At 43.6% G+C, this 14,634-nt stretch overlaps 6 protein-coding genes across 6 annotated transcripts; 3 read left to right on the forward strand and 3 right to left on the reverse strand.

The window, feature by feature from the left end:
* Window positions 1–258: 258 nt before the first annotated feature.
* Window positions 259–5,939, forward strand: K450DRAFT_269120 (uncharacterized protein; the record flags this gene model as incomplete). Its single annotated transcript, XM_051592912.1, has 31 exons — window positions 259–337; window positions 406–437; window positions 499–536; window positions 606–720; window positions 778–1,737; window positions 1,796–1,905; window positions 1,977–2,159; window positions 2,223–2,325; window positions 2,384–2,440; window positions 2,516–2,640; window positions 2,704–2,783; window positions 2,859–2,959; window positions 3,034–3,145; window positions 3,214–3,427; window positions 3,494–3,579; window positions 3,649–3,670; window positions 3,743–3,854; window positions 3,921–3,947; window positions 4,021–4,064; window positions 4,132–4,193; window positions 4,260–4,394; window positions 4,459–4,616; window positions 4,691–4,774; window positions 4,838–4,876; window positions 4,939–5,073; window positions 5,139–5,262; window positions 5,326–5,396; window positions 5,465–5,488; window positions 5,555–5,658; window positions 5,727–5,803; window positions 5,860–5,939. 31 exons carry the CDS (start codon window positions 259–261, stop codon window positions 5,937–5,939), a joined length of 3,693 nt encoding a protein of 1,230 aa, XP_051447774.1.
* K450DRAFT_226836 (uncharacterized protein) lies at window positions 5,860–7,396 on the reverse strand. Its single transcript, XM_051586625.1, has 3 exons — window positions 7,269–7,396; window positions 7,031–7,210; window positions 5,860–6,950 (listed from the first exon to the last, which is right to left on the reverse strand). The coding sequence occupies exons 1-3, from the start codon at window positions 7,327–7,329 to the stop codon at window positions 6,130–6,132; spliced, it is 1,062 nt and encodes a 353-aa protein (XP_051447775.1). The 5' UTR covers window positions 7,330–7,396; the 3' UTR covers window positions 5,860–6,129.
* On the reverse strand, window positions 7,391–7,922 carry K450DRAFT_269122 (uncharacterized protein; the record flags this gene model as incomplete). Its single annotated transcript, XM_051592913.1, has 2 exons — window positions 7,391–7,514; window positions 7,594–7,922. 2 exons carry the CDS (start codon window positions 7,920–7,922, stop codon window positions 7,391–7,393), a joined length of 453 nt encoding a protein of 150 aa, XP_051447776.1.
* Window positions 7,923–8,042: 120 nt separating this feature from the next.
* On the forward strand, window positions 8,043–9,125 carry K450DRAFT_226838 (uncharacterized protein). The gene has a single exon (XM_051586626.1). It carries the CDS (start codon window positions 8,136–8,138, stop codon window positions 8,937–8,939), a length of 804 nt encoding a protein of 267 aa, XP_051447777.1. The 5' UTR covers window positions 8,043–8,135; the 3' UTR covers window positions 8,940–9,125.
* A 177-nt stretch (window positions 9,126–9,302) lies between these two features.
* K450DRAFT_278072 (uncharacterized protein) lies at window positions 9,303–10,891 on the forward strand. Its single transcript, XM_051593281.1, has 2 exons — window positions 9,303–9,704; window positions 9,829–10,891. The coding sequence occupies exons 1-2, from the start codon at window positions 9,384–9,386 to the stop codon at window positions 10,678–10,680; spliced, it is 1,173 nt and encodes a 390-aa protein (XP_051447778.1). The 5' UTR covers window positions 9,303–9,383; the 3' UTR covers window positions 10,681–10,891.
* A 2,333-nt stretch (window positions 10,892–13,224) lies between these two features.
* On the reverse strand, window positions 13,225–14,236 carry K450DRAFT_165006 (uncharacterized protein; the record flags this gene model as incomplete). Its single annotated transcript, XM_051584045.1, has 3 exons — window positions 13,225–13,670; window positions 13,735–13,799; window positions 14,208–14,236. Coding segments are annotated over 3 exons (540 nt in total), but the record flags the coding sequence as incomplete, so codon positions are not given.
* Between the last annotated feature and the right edge of the window lie 398 nt (window positions 14,237–14,634).

A 14,634-nucleotide genomic window follows, 5' to 3' on the forward strand; every position in this document is an offset into this window, starting at 1 on the left:
CCGGGCAGTGAGCCAAGTAATCTACAGAGAAGAAGAAAATTGTCTAATAATCCATTCAACTCGATATAAGCAATGGTTTCCTAACAAAACAATATATATAAATATCTATAACACACGCGCGGTGTCACTCCATTCATTTTGGCTGAAGTGGTGTACCCTTGAATATGTATCTTCAATCGCCGAAATGCCATCAACTGCGCGACCGATATTGAAATTTTTGGACGCGCTCGGATTCGCGACTTCTCTGCTTGGCTGAGAATGTCGGACCAACCATGCATACAATTTGTGGTCCTGTTCACTGCGCAAAAGCTAAAGAAAAGCAAAACATGGCAAGATGGTGAGTATAGATTGAGTGATTCAGGTATGGCTAACCACGAAATGGTGGCTAATCGACAAATCCGACAGGGTTTCTCAAATTCTATGACTTTAACAAGAAGGTCGGTTTAGCAGTAGGGTATAGGCATGAAGTCGTATCTTTTATTAAACAATGTTTTATAGATGATTTTGATTGACGAGAAAGGATACAACATTGACAGGTGGGTTGTACTCGGTAACTACAGCTGAAATGTGTGTAGTAACACGTTTATTGGTTGCAATCATTATAGAAAATTTCAGAAAGGCAAACGACCACCTCAAGTAGGTGACGAAATTGAGTTTGACGGACACCTTGTTACTGTTGAAAACGTCGCAGAGGGTGCCTTTCAACCTGAGCCAGAAATTGTAAGTACCCGATTTTCAAGCTAGTATGCAGCAACATCATCTCATCCATCCTTTCAGGCGACTGTACCGAATCCGCAAATAGTCCAATTGGAGAGTAAGCGACAACAAGCGCAAAAGTCTGCGTCCTTTAAACTGAGAGCAAAATGGAAGCCGCCAACTATAACCAACGTGCTTGATGGCGATGTGCAAAACAACGGTACCGAACTTCAGAAAACTTTTGCAACAGAAATACCGGATCATGTTCCTGAGAAAAAAGGCGCTGTGGTTAAGATTGAACGAGTAGTAGAGGAACCGTTAGTTGCTCATAATGAAAAATACATGGAAAAGCTATCACCGAATAAGTCAATGGAAAAGAAGAAGAATATAAAAGATGAAAGGCAACCTGCATTCAGCATGCAGCTACATTCGGCAACGAAAGGAGCCTGCCTGAACGAAACAACTAACGCTGATATCGGCTCTGAAGCTGATGTTCAGCGTGTAGCGCAAAAATCGACTTATGGGCCAAAGACGAATACCCTTTCTGTTGATAAACCCTTGCCTGCAATCATAGACGCGAGTGGGAATGCTAACAATAAGCTAGTGAAGCCTCTATATCCTGTGCCACCACCAAAAATTGATGAACCGGTTCTGGATAACCTTGATTATCAAGATAACATTGCTATCGTAGAGGAAGAACTCAGTGAACTTCAAGTTGAAGAACCAAGTAATAAGCGAGACATACAGTTTACACCATCCAATGTATCTGAGGACAGAGATGTGGATACGCTTATGGACGAGATGTTGCCCATAGCAACTGATGAACAGCGACCGCACCACCTTTTAATTTCACGTTCTGAAGCTATCGATGGGCAGCAAGGCAACGAACGTAGCAATCAGCATGAATTCACCGCTGAAGAACAACAAAACGTTGCTAGTTACCCAGTCAGCTATAAAAGCAATATGCCAACTAACATGGAAGACAAGGAAATCAATGCAGGCCAGAAACGCCCAGTGATAGATAACACATCTGAGGAGCTGGTAGGTAGCTTGTAAATTCTATGACAGCTCACCTTAGCTATACTGACTATGTTTTCAGCCATCCGCAAAGAGACGCATTATGGTTGGCTTATCCAAAACAAAGAGGCAACCTCTTGCAACCAAATCGTCAACGACTACAGTTGTAGCAGAAAATGCATTTTCAAAAAGGTAACATAACCATTTTGACCCACATTGTTTCTTAAAAGCATAAAACCTTATATCTTCTTGTCCCTACACAGTTCATTCGTTAAAGCATCCGAGATTCGAGACGTACCTGTGCCAAATCAAATTGATCCAAAGCACACTGTTAATAAACCGCAAAACTCAAATCCAACCAAGATGTACCCTCCAAAATCCAACCCTCCGAAAGGCCAAAAGGCAACCGCATTGATACCCATGGTCAGTTCGACCTCGAAAGGATTGTAAGTACTATCTTGACAGATCATCCAAGAGCACAGATTTATATATTCTTATGCATCCACTAGCTCTATACCTAGCGTCATAAACTTTCCTAATGCTAGTAAAGCGGCTCAAGCTCTACAATCCAAGAAAGGCACTTCTCGGCGATTGACCGTTCCTGCGAGATTTGTAAGACAATTCAGTCGTTTATGCAACGCAGTAGCAGTTCCTAATCCAATATCGACAGAGTTCAATATCACAGTATGTCGATACTTTTACCAAGTTAATTCAAGAACATTTGCAGGTAGGCGTAGTCGTCTATAAAAATCACTCATACAAATAACGATGCTCAAATAAGGCGTCGTACCGCCTTCTATAGGTGCTTCTTCAGACCTACGCAAGTTACTTTCATGCGCAAGCCAAGGATTGGACGCAAGTACAAAATCCAGAGCCACTAGCACGATCTCGTGGACTTGGCCTTCACATGAATGCAAACCTGGCTAGGTACGTGGACATCAGCCGTAAAACATCTTAATATATGATATTTATGGATTGGGGTCATTGTAGGAGCGATCGATACATTTCTGGCGACTTGGATTATTGCTTATCAATTCGCAATCCACAGCATCGTTCGAAATATGGGAAAGGTTAGCGATTGTGACTTTTCGTAAGATACTTGCTTGCGGTGGACCTTGTTCTCACTCTTTTTTTTTTGTGTTTAGATGACATTTGGGTTGTGTCAAAGTCTCTTCAGTTTGATCCAAGTTCAACATTTCTGGCCAAAAGTACCTTTTTTGGCCCAGTCGGTGGAAGCCAACTTGAAGTAAGCACCGTCAAAGGACTTTGCACAAATTGCACTCTCACATAAGGCTAACACTTCACTGGCAACGCTCATAGATCCAATGCCTAACCCCAAGAGATGGGCGAATAGCTGGAGGAATGTGCAAAGGCTTGAATTCTCTCGTCGCCCTGCGGACCGTGTCAGCAAGCAACGAATTCATGATGCTCGGTATGTATATCGTGCGATAACTGGTGACGAAATCGAATGAACGTGGCATTAATTCTTGATTATGGCAGCCGCTCTTTTGTCAAACATCGACGAAGCTCCTCTCCTTCCTGCCATCTTAAGCTATGACAATGGCAGTCGGCCAAAGCGCAAGCAGCTCCATGATATCCCGAAGGTGTCGAAGGACGATGGGAAAATCGTCATATATAAAAGTGATGGTATTGATTTCAATAGCCGGGTCAATGAAACTATAAAAAGATTTACTCTTAATGAAGATCAGGCAAGGTAAGAAAGGATGCCATGAGACGTGTTGGTGGTCACATGTCGATGCTGAATATCTTTTTATCTCAGGGTACTACTTGCTACTTCTGAATGCATAATCGAGCATCCTCAATCCACGCCAAAACAATCAGTATCGCCGATAGTGCTGGTGCACGGTAAGTTCTCTAAAAGAATTTGGCGGTTGATTCGCCGATCAATACGCTAATTTGCCCCTCGCATCGAAGGCGTTTTTGGATCAGGCAAAAGGTACTATAGGGCTTGTTGTTGATTTATGTGAGGCAATTAAAAGTTCCATATGTTAATGCTATCGATTATCAGTTATCTTGCCGCAGTATTGATCATTTTCATACAAGAACTTGTTGATGATATTAACTGCGGAAGAGAACCCGAGGATCGGATAACCTTCAATATTCTTGTCACCTCCATCACGGTAAGTCTTTACAAGCCAAGTATGACTATTTTCTGCCTTTTACTGAAGAATGATACTTCGTTCTAGAATGTTGCAGTCGACAGAATACTACTGGTGAGTGTCTCCACATACAATTACATTGTCTGCAGGAAAGAACCCTTTTCATAGGTACTAACGATCCATACAGAGTCTGCTGGATTTAGGATACGATGACTTTGTGCGTGTTGGAAGGTCTGTCTCAGTAAGCTATGCTTGGAGATTCTTTTTCATATGTTTTTTAATGTCCTCTTTGTAATAGCTTAAGGAAGATTGCCAAGCCAATATTGCCTCACACGATTCAAAGCAGAGTAGGAAAAGATGGTATGTGGAGATCGGAATTTTCATGAATTGAAACCAACGTGTTACTGACAAAAAACCATTACTCAGGCGATATCAAGGAGTTAGAAGCTATGCTTAAAGACGATGCCATGTCCGCAAATGATATGGCCTCCGTAGAAACAGCACTACAAAAGTTTCAAAAAGCAGAGAGCCAAGCGCAGATGAGTGATGCCAGGGTCATCGGTATGGACTATTCTATTTCTTTTCTGTTTGGGGTCTTTTGTTTCTAACTGTTCGCTGTGTAAAGGAACTACATGCGTAGCATCCGTCTTTGAGATATTCAATGATTTGACTGTTCCACTCATCTTATTGGATGAAGCATCACAAATTATGGAACCAATGGCCATGGTCTCGATCACCAAGTTTTTTGCTGATCGACTTATATTGATTGGAGACCCACTACAGGTAAAGCATATTTGACTGTTGGGTAAGGAGCTTGGATTCCAGCATACTAATTGGATAAATGTGTTCGTTCTAAGCTACCACCAACCCTTGTCACCCCATGTGAACCTGATATTGTTGGTCAGGGCATCGAGAAAACCCTCTTCGACCGATGCGCCGAGGTACAGTTTCATCTTTGTTTTTGTTACACTGCATCCAGCTCATCCTAACGCTCCATTGTTCAGATGGGCATACCACCTATAATGCTGCGAACGCAATACAGAGTAAGTTGAAAGATTTGTGTGGGATGCATAAGACCTATCACTGATGTCAATTGAATGTACAGTGCCATCCAAAGATCTCGAGACTAAGCAACAACCTCTTCTATGAGCGTCGACTGATTGATGGTATGCATGAGACTGATCGACCACCGCTGTTTGCTGAATTGCCACATGTCTGCTTTGTGAACACAAATGGAACGGTATGTTTTTCGAATCCTGGATCTGTCCATGATTTATGATTTTGTACCTAATATGTCCATCACAGGAGATGAAACGGCCGGGAACGCAGTCGTATCACAACGACATGGAGGCTCGAGTAGCAACACAAGTCGTTCAAGCTTTGGTTCGCTTGGGGATATCTCCTATTGACATTGGAGTCATTTCTTTGTGTAAGCAATATAATTTTTTGAAATTTTTGGTATCGGGCCACTTTGGACTCATCAAAGAAACAGATAAGGAACAGGCAGATAAAATAGAGAGCCATTTGAAGAGCATGTCTCAGTCGGTATTCGGTTCAGTGCAGGTGAGTTTCGGCACAGGTCCTTGTACTTTTCTGCAAAATGATAAAGCATTCACACGTATTTGATCAAGGTGTCCACAGTTGATGCTTTCCAGGTAATTTCAGGCGCTGCATCTATGCACTACTATATGGATTACTTATATTCTCAATTTTGACGATAGGGTGCGGAGAAGCAAGTCATTATCCTTTGTACTGTGAGAACGAACCCAAGTAACTTCATCGACAACCCACAGAGAATTAATGTTGCGCTATCTCGCGCAAAAAGGTAAAGTCGATGGTCTGTGTTTTTATCAAAAGGTGATCTAGTAGCAGTTCACTAACAGAAAACCATAGCCATTTGATTATTCTTGGCAAGCAGGATGTGCTTTCTATGAATCAATTATGGTCTTGCATCCTCAAACTTACAAAAGGTAAATTTCACGTTTGTAGAGTTTGAAAATTGAACTCTCACTGAACATATCCATAGATGCCTGTCTAGAGAGTGCTCAGCTACTCAATCTGCTGGCTCAGATATCTGCATCTCGCAGAGCGGCAAACGTGGATTAGCAGTTTTCAGGAGATGGCCATGAACCTGCCCATACAACTCTACGTCAACGATTGTAAATAGAATTGTACATTAATCTAACGTAACTAAAGATATGGAAGGGAAATTGTACATCATTGCGCATATTATATTTCGCATTTGTAAACCGCTATGTTTAATATATTATACAACCAGACCTTTTCGCTCATAGGATCAGGATGGGCTGGAGCGTCCGCTGCTACTATCCAGTCTCGGTCGCTTCACGCATGGAGCAGCTTTACCTCGTGCTTGTCGGAATGCATTGACACGGTCTGTTACTTGGAATAGTTTAGGAGCGGATCGTGGGCTTTGGGCGATGTGCCGATGTAATGGAGCGGAATATCCTTCGTAAGGTTTATGATTGATTGGATGTTTGGAGCTTCTAGCCACTGGGTCTACAGGCGCAGAGTTCACCGAAGCACTGGATGGCTTGTGAAATTTGGCTAGGCCGGAAGTCAACCTGGATTCTCGGATATCACAGAGCCTCGAGTTGGGCATCTCGTCATTTCGGACCATGTTCCCGTATGAGCTCAACAAAGGCGAAATGGCGGTTTCCATGCGGAATGTTTCTATATCGGAAGTATCTTTACTCAACGGTGTCGTTTGACCCATATCGTTGTTCGTTGAATAACCCGATTTTTCATATTCTGGCCCTCCTGTATGCATAAACAGCGGTGTACATTCTCGATTTTGACATGCACTTTTTTTGATATTGCAGGGTGCCAATCGACTAAAGCGGTTGGTTAATGTGGAAGTGTTGAGTCGAAAAGAGCGCGTGTCGGGTACTGCTTCATTAGCTTTTTTTTCATCAGTAATTTCGCCAAACCTGGATTTGGCGTCAGCACTTTTGGTATTATAGCCGACTTGTGCACCCTTTGTACTGTTTAATTTTCCAAACGTTTTCGATCCGTCTTCAAGAGTGATTAAAGAATGATCACTGTCATTTCTACTAACGGAATAGTTCTTTTCAATGGCAAGGGGACGTTCGAGGCTTGCTGTAGCGTGTGAATGATTAGATGCAAGGGGCAGATCTATTTCATCTTGAGAGACGTACTAAGCTTTTTTTCATGAATACCTGTTCGATGAGGCGTTATGATGGACTCTATGCTATCGACAGCCCCATCCGTCCTATCTTCAGGCAATGAACGTATGGGGCTGTTGTGGCTTTGTATTTCATTTGGCTGACATGGCATGAATGGTGATAAACACGGAACAGCGTCACCTCTAAGGTTTTCGTCTGGCACATCGGCTTGCTCTGGATTAGTTTTGTAAGCTACTAGCTGATCATTAGGCAATGTCGATACAATGGCTACCTTCATGACTATCAGATACCAGCACAGGGCGGTCGATACGATAGGCGGCATCCTCGTCCATGAGTTCCTAATACTGCTCATTATACTACCCTTCTTTTACCAGTTGAATATAGCAATTAAACTCATTGTATTCTTGCCATGTTCTCAATATTTGAAAGTCCCATATGAACAGGTTTAAACAACTCTGCATGTATTTTCAGCATAGTATCCACAGTCGCCTTTGGACACTGAAATTTTTCGTTCATGCTATGCGCATAAATCGAGTGATTTCGTCAGAAGGGATAAAAGGACACAACGAGTGATGGATTTTCGCAGTTGTACTTACATCATATCTTCAACCATAATCTTTGGTGCGGTAGCGGGACTGACTGGAGATACATTGTGCTGTATGCTATGGGCCGGCAACGACCTTGATTCAGAGAGGGCAGAGACTGTGTGGAAAGGCATCAGAGTGGTTTCCTCTTCAAAGTTTGCGCCTTCATGGGTTGATTCACTGATGACAGCCTCGAACAGATCGAACGATTTGGCAAATTCTATGTTCTTATTGATGTTCATGATAGAGTTGACTGCATATGATGGTATTTTCCATTTTTCTTTCAACACAAGGTCGACCAGATCAGGTAATTGCCGGTCAACGACGTTATATTCTGGCATGAAATTGTTACTTTGATATTCTGTCATTCTCTAGAGTGAATTCCATAAGCATAGCAAAGTGCTTGATCAAAGAGTGGGGATCTGATATGACTACTGACTCCAAGCCGGGGAACCCAACAAACGCTGTCATATGAAAAAATTCCGGTTGCTAAATTTGGGGTTGGCCAACCACAATTATTACTTCATGTTCGTTTTTCATTTGATTCTCTCTGAATGCAAATTTATAAAGTAACAGCTGGGCTACTACTCCCGGTGCTTATAGAAGCCCAATCCTCCACAAGAAATGCAACCATTGCACATACCATTAATTCCATGGCCGCCGCACCCACCACTGAATTAGGACAGCAGATTGAGATTGTTCTGTCTATCACGTTCCTCGTCATAGGGGTGATGTTCAGTTTCATAAAAGGAACCTATTCTGTGCTTCTCTGGATGCTATGGCCGGTCATTACGATCTGTCGAATGTTATATCAAGTCTTTATAAGTGGGCCTTACAGGGTTGTGGCGCACATAATGCACGTCCTCTACCCAGTGGCGACATTTTGTTTTGCCGCAGCTTGCTTTGGGCTCTTGATCGGTGGGTTCGCAGGCATAGCTTCAGAAGCCATCTCGTCGTTCTTCATCGCTATCACATGGGGAGGTGGTGGAACCAGCAAAGTTCTTTCAGCTGTCGCGGATACTACACCTAGCCAGCCGCCACTTGTATCCGCGACAACGTCTCGATCTACAACTCCTCGACCTGTGGCCGAACGATTAATGGAATTTGGTCGCCGAAAGAGCAAAGATTTGCTACCTAGTGCACTGTCTTCATCAGCATCCTCTATTGCCGACCAAGGCGGCTACTTTGGGGAATGGACAAATCATCGGGCATCTTTTCGTACTCGACGACTTAGTTATCTTGATTCTGAAGACATGCCAGACGATGACGATGGGAGATCGGAGACGAGCTGGGATAACGACGATGACGATACATTCACAATATCCCCTGCACACCCTACCAGTCGTCTAAGACGATAGCAACAGATTATAGCTTACACGTAATTCATTATTTTGTATATAGGAAGATAAAACAGTACAAATTGAAAATACACCGTTAGAACAGAATTCGGTTCTTGAGACAATGCCAAGCAAAAAAAAAACGCAACACTGAGTTTTATTTTTTTGTTCTGTGTTCATAAAATGAAAAGATGTTGCCCAAAAATACGTCTGTACATTCACAATACCGTTACATTCATAAAAAAATGGAACATAAAGAGACGTGAGATTTTGATCTACCCACGTTGTCAAAGACGTCAACTGCAATAAATAACCTCTGGCAATTAGTCGGAGCCCAGCGTAAAAAGCTGATAAAATTAAAGAACCACAATATAAAATACAGACCTTTCTTTTTTTTTTTTTCATTTCTTCTCATCCTCCATTGCAAAACTCTTGCCTACTCCCGTCCGGCGACATTTCACATTAATGCAGTGGTGGCCATTGTCATCCAAACACTCCACCAATGGTGAGAGATCATCCAATGTCAGCTATTCTCGTATAACGCCCTCCCATACGGTTGTGCGACCCAATAAGAGGTGCTGCTGGCTATTCACCAAAGCTATCCTTACCACTCTTGTGAGCATACTGTTCTTTTATGTGGTCCTCTTCCGCACAGAGTTCAATGCTCGTGTCTACATCCGCGACTGGGTTTACCAAAAAGAGGTAGAAAAAGTCTTGCCGCTGTCCAGTTGTCTTGATTTACCCTCCGATAGTCAATACCTTCGTGGTTATAGTCATGTCAATGAGGTAAGCTACTCTTCCAGTTTAAGGCGGGCGGGAAAATTTGTCCCACTATGATGATGTAAACCCTTGAACAAGGGAAGTTACACCCCATTTTGGAACTCCAATTTTTTATTCATTTCTCATTTAGATCACTCCAGGAGTGCCTTTGGTCGATGCGTTTACATGCTATGACTTTGCGGCGACTATCTCAGCACGACATGTGGCCAAGAGCAGCCATATCATCTACCATACATTTATCGATAATTCCAAGCCGGTGGACGAAACGGTGTACGAAGCTATGCGATCGTTTTTCGCCACCCAAGACGATGGCAGCCTTTACCTTTGGACACGTAGCTTGAAATTAATGTCCGATCCTCATATACAAAGTATCCAAGATATCGGTGGAGAAAGAGTGCAAGTTTTATTATACGAACCGAATGATCTTTCACTTGGTACGCCTGTTCATGGATTGACGAGCAGCTTAGACGTGAGCGACCAAAAGATGAATGCCATGCGACTGCTTATTCTGTATCGATACGGAGGACTTTGGTTCGATAGTACTGGAGTGTTTGTTCGTGATATGAGTCCTCTCTTTGAACATGAGTGGATCTCACAGGGTCATTGCGCCGATGGCAATGGGTTTGATCCTTCGTTCATGCGGTTCCGCAGCCGCTCCCCTTACGTATGTGAACTGCTTTCCGAACTACAACAACAGCAGCCCACCGACCCCTCCAAAAGTCCCCAAGAAGTGTATACACGAATTCACCGCCGACTTCTTCAACATGCCATACGGCCTTGGGCTAGGTTACCATGGTGCTTTACGGATCCCAAAGCATGTACTTCCAAAATAGCTCTGCCGTCTGCGTTTGATTCCAAGGCCGAAGCCAAGTACCGGATTTCTCAGATTTTTGCCATCAACTCACCACAAGGATGGGATAGAAAGACAGAGTGGATCTTTCAATATTTGCAGGGCAAATATAGAGACGCTTTGGGGGCGTAGGTCAAATTAGCTTATTGTGTGTGTGTGTGTTTTTTTTTCTATACTTTCCGTCCATCGATGCGTAATGTAATAATGCGATACCCCATATTTTGTGTTCAGACCGTAACAATTACGAAAGAAAAAGATCTTCTTCGTTACATTTTTTATATTACAGGGATTTTTTGTGGTGCATTGAAAATATTGGTGGTTGGAAGTTGTTTTTCCAGAAAACAAATATTTCTTAAAGATCAGGGTACCTTAGACAGTTGAATAGAAAACCAAAAGAATAGAAAAAAAAAATGAGAGATGAAATGGAAAAAAGATCAACAAGATATTACAGATTAATGCAATGAGAGTTGAAGGGGTGCGCGAATATGGTTGAGAAAATGACGAGGGAGAGGAGGATGTGGTAAAAACAATTATCACAAATCGGATACTTCATTGACGTCTACTCAGTTTCGGATCCAGGTACATTGGGCTTGGCCGCACCTGGAGTCAAAGGAGCAGGGGCTCCCATGTCATGGCTAGTGACAGGTACAGGTGTGGTCATACCAGGGTAGCCAGCTACAGACGGGTGGGGAGGGTAACCGGGATATCCATGGGGAAAAGCAGACGCGTAGAAAGGATACACTGGACCCGACGCGGGCATTTGATGGCCGTACATCATGTGCGGAGGCATGTGCGCATACGCAGGATGATAAGGTGGAACTCCCATAGGCATAGCAGGATGAGGTGGGGTGCTAGCAGCGGTGGGAGTACCTACCAGAGGGCTTTCGGTACGCAACTTTTTACTGGCAGGTTCCGATTCCTCCGTCATGGGAGGTGGAGTAGCATGCATAAAAGGTGGTGTATTGACGGGAGCCGCAGTGGAAGGTAAATGCGGGGCTTGAGTCATACCCGGCGGCATTGGATAATACATACCTGGGTACATGGGTTGTCCCATGTACGGATAGCCAGGATAACCAGCTGGAGGTGGAGCAGCACCAGGTACGATAGGAGCTGATGGATCATACATACCTGGAATACCAGCTGGTGGGGGCGGACCTGACCGAAGGGTTTGAGCTTGATGTAACAACGGACTGATAGCCGAATGGTGCGGAGGAGCGTAAGGAGAAGCAATAACGGGAGTAGGTATTGGGTAGGGTTCTGATGTATGACGGCTACTAGGCGGCTCGGAATGGGCAGGTGGTGCTGAGGTTGGATGGGGCATTTGAGGTAGCCAAGGGTAATGTACATTTCCTGGTGGGGTAGGTGAGGCACTAACCGGAGGTTTTAAAACCCCTCCAATAGCTTTATAAAGGCCATTGAGTTCATCAAGCATAACAGTTAGTGCATGGCTCTTGTTTTGTCGTGAATGGGGAGAATTGGGGGTCGCAGGTCTTGTTCCATACTTACCAGATGGCGCAGTATAAGGCGAGCCGTCTTCTTGCTTAGACGAGTCGTTGGCGGCCGAGGTTTGAGAGGCGTTATCCTGCATGGATCCAGAACGTAGGGCGGCCTCTCTTGCTTGAGGGTTTCCGATCATGTCGAACAAACTCACACGGTCGGTATACGATGCTCCGGTGATCATATTGTCGTGCTGATTCATAAACATGTTGATGTCGGCACCTTCAATGTCATCACCAAAGTTGACAGGATCAAAACCAAGTTGGTTGGCGAGATTTTCTATGTGATCTTGCAGAGCATCAATATCATCGTTGATGGACTCGGCCGATTTGGCTACAGCAGCGAGGTCGCTTGATTGCTGGGAGATATTGACGTTATCGGGTGGTGATGACTCGGACTCCTTTGTGGAAACTGTAGAATTAGGGCTCGGTCGGTGCTGGGTTGCACCGCTATAAGAAGACTCGGATGGATGCCGAGTAACAGGTGAAGGGGATGGACCAAAAGGTGTGGATCCCAATGCAGCTGCTACCACACTGGCTGTGGTCAACGGAGTGGTAGGAACACTCGAAGTTGCAGGTGAGCCTGCACCACTAACGGCCCCTTTGGCCGATTGAATCAATGCTGGTAAATTTAAATCGAGGGCGTCCTGGTTGACTAATAGAAAAGAAGAAAAGAGGTAGGTTAGCCTTGTCTGTTTGCCTTCATGATGGGTTTGGAGAGTTCCAATGTCATGAAAAAAAAAAAAAAAGAGCAAACAAAATGATCGTATCAAATGAATGATGAAAGAAAAGAAAAAAAGAATGGGCAAAATGATGTGTCGCCTGGTATCGAAGCATAAGGCGATGTTGTTGAAGGGAGAGGCAGTTTTTAAAAGAGAAAAAAGAGATTCATCATACTCCTGAGTGCAAAACCATCAAGGTCTACACTAGAAACATAACGAGGGCAAATTTTCTTTCCTAATTCCATGTTTTTTTTTAAAACAAAAGAAGAAAAAGCCAATCCCTTGACCGTTTTTTCGGATGAAGGGTTGTTTGGCGTGATCTATTTACCTGACCGAGTTTGGTTCTGCTTTGTGGACATGTGTAATCCTCCCGGATTGAACATGGTACCCTCACTCTCACGTCTGTTCTCCAAAATGAAATCCTTTTGCTTACTGAACATTTCTATCTGATTGGTGGAAAATACGCTGGCCAAGAATCGTAATATTTTTTGAATCATGTCTTGATGGCGCTCATGTTTTTCACGGGCGGCCAAGTTATCCTCCCAGAGGATCAAATTGTCGCGCTGTAAGTTGCGAAGATCAGTGCTAATGGTGGTTTGATGACGTTTAATGGAAGCAATGTCGTTGATCAGTTGGCTCAATTCCGTAGAGCTGGCGTCCTTTTCGTCCCGGTCTCTCGTTCTTTTACGGCTGACGAGCAAGAGTAAATCCGGTTGATCTCTTTGAAAATTGGAATTACTGAATTCCCAGACTTCGCCTTCGTTTTCCGAGACCATGACGCCCTGCATGATATGAGGCACTTTGTGAAAATCGTACATATTAAGTTGACGAACGAAAGATGCAAAGGTGTTGTGTTTAAAGAAGCGAGGAAGAACTTTGGCAGCAAATTCCTCATGACGTTCAACTAAAGGGGTAAAAAGTGTTAAACAAAGATCAGGGCCACATCCTTCGTGAAAAACGTTCATTACCAATGAAGGAGGTTCCGTCATTAGACCATCGAATAAGGTCGGTAGATGCAGGGTCATTTACCATACTACAAGTGAGGGGGAAGATTAGTGGTGGTACACAAAAAAATAAACATGGTAGGACGAAAGACACCGAAAATAAAAATAAAATATGGAGAAAATTGGAAGAATATGGCGATTTGAAAATATGGGTATTTGTCGGTTTTGCGAACAAAACTTCTTTTGGTTAAAGTCATTTTACATGAAGGCGATGAATCGATGTCTCCAAGCAAAAAGCCATTTGTAGGCTGGGTCGAAAATATACCCTGCCATGACGTAGCTAGAATGTGTGACAACCACTGAGCAGCAAGGGCTATTGCGTCCCTCATATATAATTTTTTTTTGGGGCTAAAGGTCATTCATTCACAGGGCCAAAGTGTAGATGACACCCATTGCGGAAAATAAAAAGAAAGATGTCAAGAAAAGATAGTACTCACTTGTACAGTTTGCTGAGAAATGTTGGAACACTTCGTTGAAGATCAGGACGAGTGATGCCCGACACATTCTTCCTTTTGCCAGCGCTATCGTTGTTCTCAGTTGGCATGGTGTGAGCTTTGGTGTGGCCGGAATGTGCACGCTTCTTGTTGTTATTACCGGCAGAGTTCATGTTGTGATGAATGGATGGAGAGCACTCTACAGAATAGCTCTCATCGCTGGCGCCACTGTTGGAATTGTGGTTGCTTTCGGGGGGAACCTGAAGGCCGTTATTCCCAAAATTACGCATAGGTCAAAACAAGCCTGAGGTCTTGTTTCAGACAGGAAGCTTTACGTTATGAGAGTGTCAGGAAAGATAGACTTTTTCAAAAAGCTTGTTTTTCAATAAGAAAAAGGGAAAGGAAAAGCGGTTGGAGGAGAGTGGAAATC

This window comes from Umbelopsis ramanniana, assembly GCF_025399195.1.
Source record: "Umbelopsis ramanniana AG unplaced genomic scaffold K450scaffold_8, whole genome shotgun sequence".
Taxonomy (NCBI): Eukaryota; Fungi; Mucoromycota; class Umbelopsidomycetes; order Umbelopsidales; family Umbelopsidaceae; genus Umbelopsis; species Umbelopsis ramanniana.